Raw genomic sequence first — 15,970 nt, 5'->3', positions numbered from 1 at the left:
CTTGTATATATTAGCCTACCTGTATAGTAGCCTACCTGTATATAGCCTACCTGTATATAGTGTACCTGTATAAAGCCTACCTGTATATAGTCTACCTGTATATAGACTACCTGTATATATTAGCCTACCTGTATATTAGCCTACCTGTATATAGCCTACCTGTATATAGTGACGATAAAGCCTACCTGTTACTGTATAAGACTATGTATATATTAGCCTACCTGTATATTAGCCTACCTGTATATAGCCTACCTGTATATAGCCTACCTGTAACAACTAACCATAACAACTAACGATAACAACCGACCGTAACAACTAAATATAACAACTAACCAAAACAACTAACCATAACAACTAACTATAACAACTACCCGTAACAACTAACCATAACAACTAACCAAAACAACTAACCATAACAACTAACCATAACAACTAACCATAACAACTGACCATAACAACTAACCAAAACAACTAACCATAACAACTAACTATAACAACTACCCGTAACAACTAACCATAACAACTGACCATAACAACTAATTATAACAACGGACTATAACAACTAACCATAACAACTAACCATAACAACTAACCATAACAACTGACCATAACAACTAACCATAACAACTGACCATAACAACTGACCATAACAACTGACCATAACAACTAACCATAACAACTAACCATAACAACTAACCATAACAACTACCCGTAACAACTAACTATAACAACTACCCGTAACAACTAACCATAACAACTAACCATAACAACTGACCATAACAACTGACCATAACAACTGACCATAACAACTAACCATAACAACTAACCATAACAACTAACCATAACAACTAACCATAACAACTGACCATAACAACTGACCATAACAACTGACCATAACAACTAACCATAACAACTGACCATAACAACTGACCATAACAACTAACCATAACAACTGACCATAACAACAAACCATAACAACTAACCATAACAACTAACCATAACAACTACCCGTAACAACTAACTATAACAACTACCCGTAACAACTAACCATAACAACTAACCATAACAACTGACCATAACAACTGACCATAACAACTGACCATAACAACTAACCATAACAACTAACCATAACAACTAACCATAACAACTAACCATAACAACTAACCATAACAACTAACCATAACAACTGACCATAACAACTAACCATAACAACTGACCATAACAACTAACCATAACAACTGACCTTCGATCACCTCGTACACACAGACCAAGGAATATTTGTATGTGATCTTAAAGGCTAGCATTACACAAAGCAACTTGGCTTTGTGTTTTCATTTGTCTTACACCACCACAAACTAATAATCAACTCATTTCCACCAGACTGGCTTTAGAGTCACCAGACTGGCTTTAGAGTCACAAGATTTAGAGTCACAAGACTGGCTTTAGAGTCACCAGACTGGCTTTAGAGTCACCAGACTGGCTTTAGAGTCACCAGACTGGCTTTAGAGTCACCAGACTGGCTTTAGAGTCACCAGACTGGCTTTAGAGCTACCAGACTGGCTTTAGAGTCACAAGACTGGCTTTAGAGTCATCTTACTCTCTTATCGAGTTGGAATGGGGCGGGTCTTGGGGTTGATATGAGGGATTACTCTATGCTGATAGGCCTGACTATCTGTCCAGGTGGGTATTGATTGGCTTATTAAGAGGAGTCTGTAAGCTGAGTGGCTATGATGATTGTTAATTTTTGTTGTTTACGACTACTACTCTTCTAGAACACTCATCGCCTCCCTATATTCCTTCCCAGAACCCTCTTCATTCTAGAACCCTGTGATGTCACAGTTGACCCCAGCACCTGGCAACCTGGCTACAGAAAAGAGGCCAGAGACACAAACACACAGCCTGGTCTCAAATCACACCCTATTTTCCTACGGGCCCTGGTCAGAAGTAATATACTACATAGGAGATAGGGAGCAATTTGGGTACTCAGCTACAGTTAACCATCAACTGAAACTTACACAACATCGGCGAGGACCATAGCCACTTAGAGAGCTGTAGAGACAGAATGTGCAGCCCCTTGTCAACATTAGTCCATCTATGTCAATATCTACCCTCTGATGGCTGAGTGTGTTCATGTGTGTGTGTGGGTGAAATGGAATAACATACAGAAACATTATTATATATATATTTTTTTATGAAACGCAAAGCAACTCAAAGTATTTAAATACAAATACAAAAACTGTACAAATGTATAACACTTTATCACATGTCTTTGACCGTACCAAAACCAAGCAGTATAGAAAGGAAGTGAATTATGTCAGTCTGTTCTGATTCTAGAATACTACCAGAGGAAGAGGCTAAGTGAGAGGCTCCACTCCCGTCAAAATCTGACAAAGAGAATATAGCGATAAGCAGACCAAGTGGGGATGTATTTTGTATCAAGGTTAATGAGATAGTGTTGGTCATTTGTTATGTGAGGCTTCTTTGATCGAATAGAGGTTTCGTATTGTTTAGGTGGTTACGAATATACTGATATAAGTGGACGCACGAGAGATCTCGGCAACTTCAAGAAAAACTTTTATATCGGAGTTGTGTCTATTGTTCACACTTGTATCTGCCCTCTCATTGGCTAAAATATTCCCACCTGATCGTATCTGCCCTCTCATTGGCTAAAATATTCCCACCTGATCGTATCTGCCCTCTCATTAGCTAGAATATTCCCACTTGATCTCGCCTCCTCTCGCCTGCCTTTCCGTCTTCGCGACAATGACACCCATTGTTAGGGCAGAGACAAGACCATCTCGTGATTATATACAGTATCTCTGATGCTACTTCCACAAGATTTGACCTTTCACCCCTCCCCCCATGACTCCAAGCGCAGCTTTCACTTCCGGGTCACAGAAGAATACCGCCGCAGGGTCAGAGTTCACCTGAAACGAGTCCCATGAGTGGTGGAGAGAGAGGAGGGGAACGGGTCCCCTCTGATTAGAGGTGGAGTCATTGACAGTGACACAGTTGCTATTGGTTACGGTATTGTTGTTCGGAACACTGATGTTGTTGATGATGGTGTGAGCACCACCAATATGGTGGTTACTGTTGTTGTTGATGGGGCCTGGGAGGTAGGCCCGACCTGAAGCCTGGCAATGGGGTAGATTGGTGCCCAGGTTGGGGGTGAGGTTCTGGGCTGGGTTGAGGCCGAGGCCTGGGTGTCTCCAGTCGTCCTGCTGCTGCCGATGGATCTTCATATGGGCGTTACGACTCTTTATCTTGTAGAACATCCTATGGCGAGAGAGAAAGGGGAGAGAGAGAGAGGGAGAGAGGTGAGAGAGTGGAGAGAGAAGGAAAAAAGAGGGTGCAAGAAAGAAAAAGAGATGGATAGATGGAGAGATCGATTAGAGAGTTCAAAGTTGTGCCTGCTGACTTGTGTAAAGATGAGAAGTACATTGATGTTGATTCTTCAATCTCATTGGTCAAACTCACTTTCCACACTGCTTACAGGGGAAGCTGGTAGCCAATGACGGGGCTGGAACCAGTACTTCCATCGGTTTAGGGAGGGACACCACCTGTAAAAGGATATCGGAGTACCATAGAATATTTTTATTCTCTCTAGGAGACATTCTGACTTTGAGCCTCAATAGAACATGAGCCAGCGAATCAGAAGAGCCAGGGAATCAGAAGAGCCAGCGAATCAGAAGAGCCAGCGAATCAGAAGAGCCAGCGAATCAGAAGAGCCAGCGAATCAGAAGAGCCAGCGAATCAGAAGAGCCAGTGAATCAGAAGAGCCAGTGAATCAGAAGAGCCAGTGAATCAGAAGAGCCAGTGAATCAGAAGAATCAGAAGAGCCAGTGAATCAGAAGAGCCAGTGAATCAGAAGAGCCAGTGAATCAGAAGAGCCAGTGAATCAGAAGAGCCAGTGAATCAGAGATGTGTCAAATGGAAACCGTGTAGAAATGATACATTTCTACTATTTTCAGATTGTCCAGCTTGCTAACAGTCATCAAAACGAAAGCTAGACAGTCAGGGAGAAGCACAAATTCCAAAAGCAATGGAGTTTTTGATAGAGAACTATCCCTAACCCCGATACATATATAATATATAATACATTTTAAGTACGGTCCCCGGACCTCGGTGAAGACGGGGGCCAAATGAGTTGCATAGATGAGTTTGACAGAGAGAGAGACAGAGACAGAGAGAGACAGAGAGAGAGAGAGAGAGAGAGAGAGAGAGAGAGAGAGACAGAGAGAGACAGAGAGAGAGAGAGACAGAGAGAGAGAGAGAGACAGAGAGAGAGACAGAGAGAGAGACAGAGAGAGACAGAGACAGAGACAGAGAGAGAGAGAGAGAGAGAGAGAGAGAGAGAGAGAGAGAGAGAGAGAGAGAGAGAGAGACAGAGAGAGAGAGAGAGAGAGAGACAGAGAGAGAGAGAGAGAGAGAGAGAGAGAGAGAGAGAGAGAGAGAGAGAGAGAGACAGAGAGAGATGACAGTGCGAATGGGACATCAGCAGTGAGTGGCTCCTCCTCCTTACACTCATCTGTTCCTGCTCCTTCTGCTTTCTCTGTTTGTCAGGAAGTCTCTTGGAAAGATAGTAGAACTCAACACACTGAGACACACACTTCGTCTTCACCTGCAAACACACACACACACACACACACACACACACAGGTGTGAATAAATGGCTGGTTCCAAATCTGCATGTACTGCAGGAAGAGAACAGAGCTGTGAATTAGCACATGAAGGAGTGACTGCTCAGCTGCAGTGTTTTTCTTATGAAACCCAGGGATTATTATTTGACTGTGCGTGCATGTTTGTGTTCATGTTGTGTTCCTAATGTTTTGTCAGAATCTGTGTGTGGGTATGTACGTGTGTTCATGTTGTGTTCCTAATGTTTTGTCATGAATCTGTGTGTGGGTATGTACGTGTGTTCATGTTGTGTTCCTAATGTTTTGTCAGAATCTGTGTGTGGGTATGTACGTGTGTTCATGTTGTGTTCCTAATGTTTTGTCAGAATCTGTGTGTGGGTATGTACGTGTGTTCATGTGGTGTTCCTAATGTTTTGTCAGAATCTGTGTGTGGGTATGTACGTGTGTTCATGTTGTGTTCCTAATGTTTTGTCATGAATCTGTGTGTGGGTATGTACGTGTGTTCATGTTGTGTTCCTAATGTTTTGTCAGAATCTGTGTGTGGGTATGTACGTGTGTTCATGTTGTGTTCCTAATGTTTTGTCAGAATCTGTGTGTGGGTATGTACGTGTGTTCATGTTGTGATCCTAATGTTTTGTCATGAATCTGTGTGTGGGTATGTACGTGTGTTCATGTTGTGTTCCTAATAGTGGGTCTAGCCTACGTACTGTATTTACTGTTACTGTATTTAACATCAGTACTGTTACTGTATTTAACATCAGTACTGTTACTGTATTTAACATCAGTACAGTTACTGTATTTAACATCAGTACTGTTACTGTATTTAACATCAGTACTGTTACTGTATTTAACATCAGTACTGTTACTGTATTTAACATCAGTACTGTTACAGTACCATCTGCTGGATGAGAGGGAAGTCTTTTCCATGGGTTGTCAACGCTTTACTGAACAGAGACCTCTCAGTCTGCAGCCACACATCACTACCTAGAATAGACAGAGAGAGAGAGAGAGAGAGACAGAGAGAGAGAGAGAGATCTTAGTGCCGCTTTTGATACCATCGATCACCACATTCTTTTGGAGAGATTGGAAACCCAAATTGGTCTACATGGACAAGTTCTGGCCTGGTTTAGATCTTATCTGTCGGAAAGATATCAATTTGTCTCTGTGAATGGTTTGTCCTCTGACAAATCAATTGTAAATTTCGGTGTTCCTCAAGGTTCCGTTTTAGGACCACTATTGTTTTCACTATATATTTTACCTCTTGGGGATGTCATTCGAAAACATAATGTTAAATTTCACTGCTATGCGGACGACACACAGCTGTACATTTCAATGAAACATGGTGAAGCCCCAAAATTGCCCTCGCTAGAAGCCTGTGTTTCAGACATAAATAAGTGGATGGCTGCAAACTTTCTACTTTTAAACTCGGACAAAACAGAGATGCTTGTTCTAGGTCCCAAGAAACAAAGAGATCTTCTGTTGAATCTGACAATTAATCTGGATGGTTGTACAGTCGTCTCAAATAAAACTGTGAAGGACCTCGGCGTTACTCTGGACCCTGATCTCTCTTTTGAAGAACATATCAAGACTGTTTCAAGGACAGCTTTTTTCCATCTACGTAACATTGCAAAAATCAGAAATTTTCTGTCCAAAAATGACGCAGAAAAATTAATCCATGCTTTTGTTACTTCTAGGCTGGACTACTGCAATGCTCTACTTTCCGGCTACCCGGATAAAGCACTAAATAAACTTCAGTTAGTGCTAAATACGGCTGCTAGAATCCTGACTAGAACCAAAAAATTTGATCATATTACTCCAGTGTTAGCCTCCCTACACTGGCTTCCTGTTAAGGCAAGGGCTGATTTCAAGGTTTTACTGCTAACCTACAAAGCATTACATGGGCTTGCTCCTACCTATCTTTCCGATTTGGTCCTGCCGTACATACCTACACGTACGCTACGGTCACAAGACGCAGGCCTCCTAATTGTCCCTAGAATTTCTAAGCAAACGGCTGGAGGTAGGGCTTTCTCCTATAGAGCTCCATTTTTATGGAATGGTCTGCCTACCAATGTGAGAGACGCAGACTCAGTCTCAACCTTTAAGTCTTTACTGAAGACTTATCTCTTCAGTAGGTCCTATGATTAAGTATAGTCTGGCCCAGGAGTGTGAAGGTGAACGGAAAGGCTGGAGCAACGAACCGCCCTTGCTGTCTCTGCCTTGCCGGTTCCCCTCTTTCCACTGGGATTCTCTGCCTCTAACCCTTTTACAGAGGCTGAGTCACTGGCCTACTGGTGTTCTTCCATGCCGTCCATGGGAGGGGTGCGTCACTTGAGTGGGTTGAGTCACTGACGTGGTCTTCCTGTCTGGGTTGGCGCCCCCCCCTTGGGTTGTGCCATGGCGGAGATCGTTGTGGGCTATACTCGGCCTTGTCTTAGGACGGTAAGTTGGTGGTTGGAGACATCCCTCTAGTGGTGTGGGGGCTGTGCTTTGGCAAAGTGGGTGGGGTTATATCCTGCCTGTTTGGCCCTGTCCGGGGGTATCATCGGATGGGGCCACAGTGTCTTCTGATCCCTCCTGTCTCAGCCTCCAGTATTTATGCTGCAGTAGTTTATGTGTCGGGGGCTAGGGTCAGTCTGTTACATCTGGAGTATTTCTCTTGTCTTATCCGGTGTCCTGTGTGTATTTAAATATGCTCTCTCTAATTCTCTCTTTCTCTCTTTCTGTCTTTCTCTCGGAGGACCTGAGCCCTAGGACCATGCCTCAGGACTACCTGGTATGATGACTCCTTGCTGTCCCCAGTCCACCTGGCCGTGCTGCTGCTCCAGTTTCAACTGTTCTGCCTGCGGCTATGGAACCCTGACCTGTTCACCGGACGTGCTTGTTGCACCCTCGACAACTACTAAGATTATTATTATTTGACCATGCTGGTCATTTATGAACATTTAACATTTTAACATTTTGACCATGTTCTGTTATAATATCCACCCTGCACAGCCAGAAGAGGACTGGCCACCCCTCATAGCCTGGTTCCTCTCTAGGTTTCTTCCTAGGTTTTTGGCCTTTCTAGGGAGTTTTTCCTAGGGAGTTTTTCCTAGCCACCGTGCTTCTTTCACATGCTTTGCTTGCTGTTTGGGGTTTTAGGCTGGGTTTCTGTACAGCACTTTGAGAATATCAGCTGATGTACGAAGGGCTATATAAAAATAAATTTGATTTGATTTGATTTGAGACAGAGAGACAGAGAGAGAGAGAGAGAGAGACAGAGACAGAGACAGAGAGAGAGACAGAGAGAGAGAGACAGAAAGAGAGAGAGAGACAGAGAGAGAGAGACAGAGACAGAAAGAGAGACAGAGACAGAAAGAGAGAGAGAGAGAGAGAGAGAGAGAGGGAGAGAGAGAAAGAGAGAGAGAGAGAGAGAGAGAGAGAGAGAGACAGAGAGAGACAGAGACAGAAAGAGAGACAGAGACAGAAAGAGAGAGAGAGAGAGAGAGAGAGAGAGAGAGAGAGGGAGAGAGAGAAAGAGAGAGAGAGACAGAGACAAGAGAGAGAGAGAGAGAGAGAGAGAGAGAGAGAGAGAGAGAATGGTAGGTACAAAGGTTTCCGTTTAATGACAGTATTAATAGCACACATCACTACCTAGAGAAGACAGAGTCAGAGAGAGAGAGAGAGAGAGAGAGAGAGAGAGAGAGAGAGATAGAGAGAATGTTAAGTACAAAGGTTTCCCATTTAATAACAGTATTAATAGCAGTGTGGTTTGTGTGATGTGTGTGTGCTGTGGGTTAGGGTTAGGTCGTGTGGTTTACCTGAAATACTGACTCTGACACACACACACACACACACACACACACACACACACACACACACACACACACACACTGCACCTAGCTGTCTACTAATAGCCTAATACACCCTGCATAAAACAGCACTCCTGGTCTAATGACAGTGTCTGATGGACTAGGAACCTTTTGTTCTCTGTCCAGCTGACAATAGTTTGTTCTGGTACTGAGGCAAAGGGGAACTGAACTGACAGTGGGTCTAGACTACAGTACTGGATAGTGGGTCTATACTACAGTACTGGATAGTGGGTCTACACTACAGTACTGGATAGTGGGTTTATACTACAGTACTGGATAGTGGGTCTATACTACAGTACTGGATAGTGGGTTTAGACTACAGTACTGGATAGTGGGTCTATACTACAGTACTGGATAGTGGGTCTACACTACAGTACTGGACAGTGGGTCTAGACTACAGTACTGGATAGTGGGTTTAGACTACAGTACTGGATAGTGGGTCTATACTACAGTACTGGATAGTGGGTTTAGACTACAGTACTGGATAGTGGGTTTAGACTACAGTACTGGATAGTGGGTTTAGACTACAGTACTGGATAGTGGGTCTATACTACAGTACTGGATAGTGGGTCTAGACTACAGTACTGGATAGTGGGTCTATACTACAGTACTGGATAGTGGGTTTAGACTACAGTACTGGATAGTGGGTCTATACTACAGTACTGGATAGTGGGTCTAGACTACAGTACTGGATAGTGGGTTTAGACTACAGTACTGGATAGTGGGTCTAGACTACAGTACTGGATAGTGGGTCTAGACTACAGTACTGGATAGTGGGTCTAGACTACAGTACTGGATAGTGGGTCTGTAATACAGCACTGGATAGTGGGTTTAGACTACAGTACTGGATAGCGGGTCTAGACTACAGTACTGGATAGCGGGTCTAGACTACAGTACTGGATAGCGGGTTTAGACTACAGTACTGGATAGCGGGTTTAGACTACAGTACTGTTTAGTGGGTCTACACTACAGTACTGGATAGCGGGTTTAGACAACAGTACTGGATAGTGGGTTTAGACTACAGTACTGTTTAGTGGGTCTACACTACAGTACTGGATAGCGGGTTTAGACTACAGTACTGGATAGTGGGTTTAGACTACAGTACTGGATAGTGGGTCTAGACTACAGTACTGGATAGTGGGTCTAGACTAGTGTGGATAGTGGGTTTAGACTACAGTACTGTTTAGTGGGTCTACACTACAGTACTGGATAGCGGGTTTAGACTACAGTACTTGGTAGTGGGTTTAGACTACAGTACTGGATAGTGGGTCTAGACTACAGTACTGGATAGTGGGTCTAAACTACAGTACTGGATAGTGGGTCTAGACTAGTGTGGATAGTGGGTTTAGACTACAGTACTGTTTAGTGGGTCTACACTACAGTACTGGATAGCGGGTTTAGACTACAGTACTTGGTAGTGGGTTTAGACTACAGTACTGGATAGTGGGTCTAGACTAGTGTGGATAGTGGGTTTAGACTACAGTACTGTTTAGTGGGTCTACACTACAGTACTGGATAGCGGGTTTAGACTACAGTACTTGGTAGTGGGTTTAGACTACAGTACTGGATAGTGGGTCTATACTACAGTACTGGATAGTGGGTCTATACTACAGTACTTGGTAGTGGGTTTAGACTACAGTACTAGATAGTGGGTCTAGACTACAGTACTGGATAGTGGGTCTAGACTACAGTACTGGATAGTGGGTTTAGACTACAGTACTGGATAGTGGCTCTATACTACAGTACTGGATAGTGGGTTTAGACTACAGTACTAGACAGTGGGTTTAGACTACAGTACTGGATAGTGGGTCTAGACTAGTGTGGAGAGTGGGTCTAGACTACACTACTGGATAGTGGGTCTAGACTACAGTACTGGATAGTGGGTCTAGACTACAGTACTGGATAGTGGGTCTAGACTACAGTCCTGGATAGTGGGTCTATACTACAGTACTGGATAGTGGGTCTATACTACAGTACTTGGTAGTGGGTTTAGACTACAGTACTGGATAGTGGGTCTAGACTAGTGTGGAGAGTGGAGATATGGGTGAGATAAGGGTGAGAGGTCAGAGGTTATGGAACATCAACAGCGCTGTAGTGGAGCAGGTCGATAGTTTCAAGTTCCTTGGTGTCCACATCACCAACAAACTATCATTGTCCAAACACACCAAGACAGTCGTGAAGAGGACAAGTCAACACATTTTCCCCCTCAGGAGACTGAAAAGATTTGGCATAGGTCCCCAGATCCTCAAAAAGTTCTACAGCTGCACCATCGAGAGCATCCTGACCATTTGCATCACCGCCTGGTATGGCAACTGCTCGGTATGCGACCATAAGGCACTGCAGAGGGTAGTGCGTACGGCCCAATACATCACTGGGGCCAAGCTTCCTGCCATTCAGGACCTATATTCTAGGCAGTGTTTATTATCTATGCATAGTCACATCACCCCTACCTACATGTACAAATTACCTCGACTAACCTGTACCCCCGCACATTGACAAATTACCTCGACTAACCTGTACCCCCGCACATTGACTCAGTACCGGTACCCCCTGTATATAGCGTCGTTATTGTTAAGTCATTTTATTGTGTTACTTTTTATTTTATTTTTTACTTTAGTTTATTTAGTTCAAAAACATTTTTAAACTCTATTTATTGAACTGCATTGTTGGTTAAGGGCTTGTAAGTAAGCATTTCACTGTTAGGTCTACACCTGTTGTATTCGACGCATGTGACAAATTAAATTTGATTCAATTTAAGTTACAATACATGTCCGTCCACATCTCTACCATAAATGTCAGCAAATGGCCGTGCGCTAACTCAAGGTTACGCTTATTCACCCCACTGAAGACCAATGCTAGACATTGCTAGCTTGCTTTAGTGGCTTTCACTGGTATATTAAAAACACAATTCATTATTTAATGAATTCATGAATAAATGACTTTTAATCATTTGCATTATTGTCACACATCAGGGTTTGTTCATCTTTTCCAGAAATACAATTGAAGCGCCACTATCAAGGTTATCCAGCCCCTCGTGATGTTACTAAAACAAACTCTTAGTTCCTTGACTAAAACACACAAATACACTTCTGGAAGGATGACAATTCATTTCAGTAGTGCAGGAGAAAACAGATAATAGCATCTGCATTTAGGCCTGAAACTAAAGTAACACCCCCCATGAAGGCTCGCCCTGGGCAAAGCTGGACCCCCCATGAAGGCTCGCCCTGGGCAAAGCTGGACCCCCCATGAAGGCTCGCCCTGGGCAAAGCTGGACCCCCCATGAAGGCTCGCCCTGGGCAAAGCTGGACCCCCCATGAAGGCTCGCCCTGGGCAAAGCTGGACCCCCCATGAAGGCTCGCCCTGGGCAAAGCTGGACCCCCCATGAAGGCTCGCCCTGGGCAAAGCTGGACCCCCCCATGAAGGCTCGCCCTGGGCAAAGCTGGACCCCCCATGAAGGCTCGCCCTGGGCAAAGCTGGACCCCCCATGAAGGCTCGCCCTGGGCAAAGCTGGACCCCCCATGAAGGCTCGCCCTGGGCAAAGCTGGACCCCCCCCCATGAAGGCTCGCCCTGGGCAAAGCTGGATACCTCCTGCCCAATACTCTGCTCAATTCTTTAGAAAAAACATGAATTCATCTTTGCATTGGAATGTGGTGCTTACCTGTTTACATGGGTTAACTGGGGTGAGGGATATACCTCATAGGGAGGAATATGAACAAGCGTATTCAAAATGCAAAGAGCAACAAAAGAATCAAGCACAGGAGTCGTTCAGCTTGGTCCCGGGCGAGCCTCCATTGGGGGTGCTATACAGTTGAGGTTTGAGGGGTCTGTGGGATTTGGGTTGTCTTAATGAAAACTCCACAGACATGGTCCATGTGGTGTGACTCGCCAAGTAGCTCTGATCCCTCTCCAAGCGGTTCTGTGGTTCTTGACTAAGGGCAGGAAGTAGGGGGGCTTGACGAACCACACTGGTTTGCCGTTTTGCAGGCCATCCTCCTCATTGCTCATCAGGTCCACATTAACTCCTCTTCAAATGTCTCTCTCACCCTCTGCAAGCACTCTCCACCGTGCATCTAGAACCAATAGAACACATCTATGTAGATTCTAGAACCAATAGAACACACCTATCTAGATTCTAGAACCAATAGAACACACCTATCTAGATTCTAGAACCAATAGAACACACCTATCTAGATTCTAGAACCAATAGAACACACCTATCTAGATTCTAGAACCAATAGAACACACCTATCTAGATTCTAGAACCAATAGAACACACCTATCTAGATTCTAGAACCAATAGAACACACCTATCTAGATTCTAGAACCAATAGAACACACCTATCTAGATTCTAGAACCAATAGAACACACCTATCTAGATTCTAGAACCAATAGAACACACCTATCTAGATTCTAGAACCAAATAGAACACATATATCTAGAACAAATAGAACACAGTAAACAAATGCACCAAGTCATGCATGTTCATATACTGTACATGTCACAATAGAATTAGGAATCAGAAAACTAGAATGGAAATGTAATTAATATAAAATCTTAATTTTACCCCACCAAACCCACTAAAACCCAGATAGAGAGATAGTAAAGGGGAGTTCCAACCTTATCACTTACCTTGATTGTTGTTCCCTCAAACATGTTTTGGTATCTTGTAGAATGACTGAGATGATTGATTTTATTGGACTATTGTGAAAACACTAGTTGAATTCCATCCACCTGGTTGAAAGAGATTCTACATGCGTTTGACTCCGTGTTCCCGATGTATAACCCAAAAACACCTACCCAAAGGTCATTATAATCAAACTACAAGTTATGCACGTGATACTGTCAGTGCACAGAGCTACAGGCATGTGGACTATAGCAGCCACTCTAGACCAGGTGATTAATGGAACTACAGGGCCTATAACAGCCACTCTAGACCAGGTGATTAATGGAAGTACAGGGCCTATAACAGCCACTCTAGACCAGGTGATTAATGGAACTACAGGGCCTATAACAGCCACTCTAGACCAGGTGATTAATGGAACTACAGGGCTATAACAGCCACTCTAGACAAGGTGATTAATGGAACTACAGGGCCTATAGCAGCCACTCTAGACCAGGTGATTAATGGAACTACAGGGCCTATAACAGCCACTCTAGACCAGGTGATTAATGGAACTACAGGGCCTACAACAGCCTCTAGACCAGGTGATAAATGGAACTACAGGGCCTATATCAGCCACTCTAGACAAGGTGATTAATGGAACTACAGGGCCTATAACAGCCACTCTAGACCAGGTGATTAATGGATCTACAGGGCCTATAACAGCCACTCTAGACCAGGTGATTAATGGAACTACAGGGCCTATAACAGCCACTCTAGACCAGGTGATTAATGGAACTACAGGGCTATAACAGCCACTCTAGACAAGGTGATTAATGGAACTACAGGGCCTATAGCAGCCACTCTAGACCAGGTGATTAATGGAACTACAGGGCCTATAACAGCCACTCTAGACCAGGTGATTAATGGAACTACAGGGGCTATAACAGCCACTCTAGACCAGGTGATTAATGTAACTACAGGGCCTATAACAGCCACTCTAGACCAGGTGATTAATGGAACTACAGGGCTATAACAGCCACTCTAGACCAGGTGATTAATGGAACTACAGGGCCTATAACAGCCACTCTAGACCAGGTGATTAATGGAACTACAGGGGCTATAACAGCCACTCTAGACCAGGTGATTAATGGAACTACAGGGCCTATAACAGCCACTCTAGACCAGGTATTAATGGAACTACAGGGCCTATAGCAGCCACTCTAGACCAGGTGATTAATGGAACTACAGGGCCTATAACAGCCACTCTAGACCAGGTGATTAATGGAACTACAGGGCTATAACAGCCACTCTAGACCAGGTGATTAATGGAACTACAGGGCTATAACAGCCACTCCAGACCAGGTGATTAATGGAACTACAGGGCCTATAACAGCCACTCTAGACCAGGTATTAATGGAACTACAGGGCTATAACAGCCACTCTAGACCAGGTGATTAATGGAACTACAGGGCCTATAACAGCCACTCTAGACCAGGTGATTAATGGAACTACAGGGCCTATAACAGCCACTCTAGACCAGGTGATTAATGGAACTACAGGGGCTATAACAGCCACTCTAGACCAGGTGATTAATGGAACTACAGGGCCTATAACAGCCACTCTAGACCAGGTATTAATGGAACTACAGGGCCTATAGCAGCCACTCTAGACCAGGTGATTAATGGAACTACAGGGCCTATAACAGCCACTCTAGACCAGGTGATTAATGGAACTACAGGGCTATAACAGCCACTCCAGACCAGGTGATTAATGGAACTACAGGGCTATAACAGCCACTCCAGACCAGGTGATTAATGGAACTACAGGGCCTATAACAGCCACTCTAGACCAGGTATTAATGGAACTACAGGGACTATAACAGCCTCTAGACCAGGTGATTAATGGAACTACAGGGCCTATAGCAGCCACTCTAGACCAGGTGATTAATGGAACTACAGGGCCTATAGCAGCCACTCTAGACCAGGTGATTAATGGAACTACAGGGCTATAACAGCCACTCTAGACCAGGTGATTAATGGAACTACAGGGCCTATAACAGCCACTCTAGACCAGGTGATTAATGGAACTACAGGGCTATAACAGCCACTCTAGACAAGGTGATTAATGGAACTACAGGGCCTATAACAGCCACTCTAGACCAGGTGATTAATGGAACTACAGGGCTATAACAGCCACTCTAGACCAGGTGATTAATGGAACTACAGGGCTATAACAGCCACTCTAGACCAGGTGATTAATGGAACTACAGGGCCTATAACAGCCACTCTAGACCAGGTGATTAATGGAACTACAGGGCTATAATAGCCACTCTAGACCAGGTATTAATGGAACTACAGGGCCTATAACAGCCACTCTAGACCAGGTGATTAATGGAACTACAGGGCCTATAACAGCCACTCTAGACCAGGTGATTAATGGAACTACAGGGCCTATAACAGCCACTCTAGACCAGGTGATTAATGGAACTACAGGGCTATAACAGCCACTCTAGACCAGGTGATTAATGGAACTACAGGGTCTATAACAGCCACTCTAGACAAGGTGATTAATGGAACTACAGGGCCTATAACAGCCAATCTAGACCAGGTGATTAATGGAACTACAGGGCCTATAACAGCCACTCTAGACCAGGTGATTAATGGAACTACAGGGCTATAACAGCCACTCTAGACCAGGTGATTAATGGAACTACAGGGCCTATAGCAGCCACTCTAGACCAGGTATTAATGGAACTACAGGGCTATAACAGCCACTCTAGACCAGGTGATTAATGGAACTACAGGGCCTATAGCAGCCACTCTAGACCAGGTGATTAATGGAACTACAGGGCCTATAGCAGCCACTCTAGACCAGGTG

General features: G+C 44.1%; 1 protein-coding gene across 5 annotated transcripts in view; it reads right to left on the bottom strand.

The window, feature by feature from the left end:
• Positions 1-2,173: 2,173 nt before the first annotated feature.
• The window catches only part of LOC106578136 (uncharacterized), a 38,704-nt gene continuing 24,907 nt past the window's right edge, over positions 2,174-15,970 (bottom strand). For all 5 annotated transcript variants that reach the window (XM_045701618.1, XM_045701619.1, XM_045701622.1 and 2 more), the window contains 4 exons: positions 5,533-5,621; positions 4,523-4,621; positions 3,478-3,560; positions 2,174-3,276 (listed from right to left, as the gene is read on the bottom strand). In XM_045701618.1, the coding sequence (XP_045557574.1) occupies positions 2,826-3,276; positions 3,478-3,560; positions 4,523-4,621; positions 5,533-5,621 (722 nt within the window). In that variant the 3' untranslated portion in view covers positions 2,174-2,825. The remainder of the gene's footprint in view (positions 3,277-3,477; positions 3,561-4,522; positions 4,622-5,532; positions 5,622-15,970) is intronic.

Source organism: Salmo salar, chromosome ssa18 (assembly GCF_905237065.1).
Source record: "Salmo salar chromosome ssa18, Ssal_v3.1, whole genome shotgun sequence".
NCBI classification, from domain to species: domain Eukaryota; kingdom Metazoa; phylum Chordata; class Actinopteri; order Salmoniformes; family Salmonidae; genus Salmo; species Salmo salar.
The sequence above is the reverse complement of the archived record's forward strand: the minus strand, read 5'-3'. Positions and strand labels throughout refer to the sequence as shown.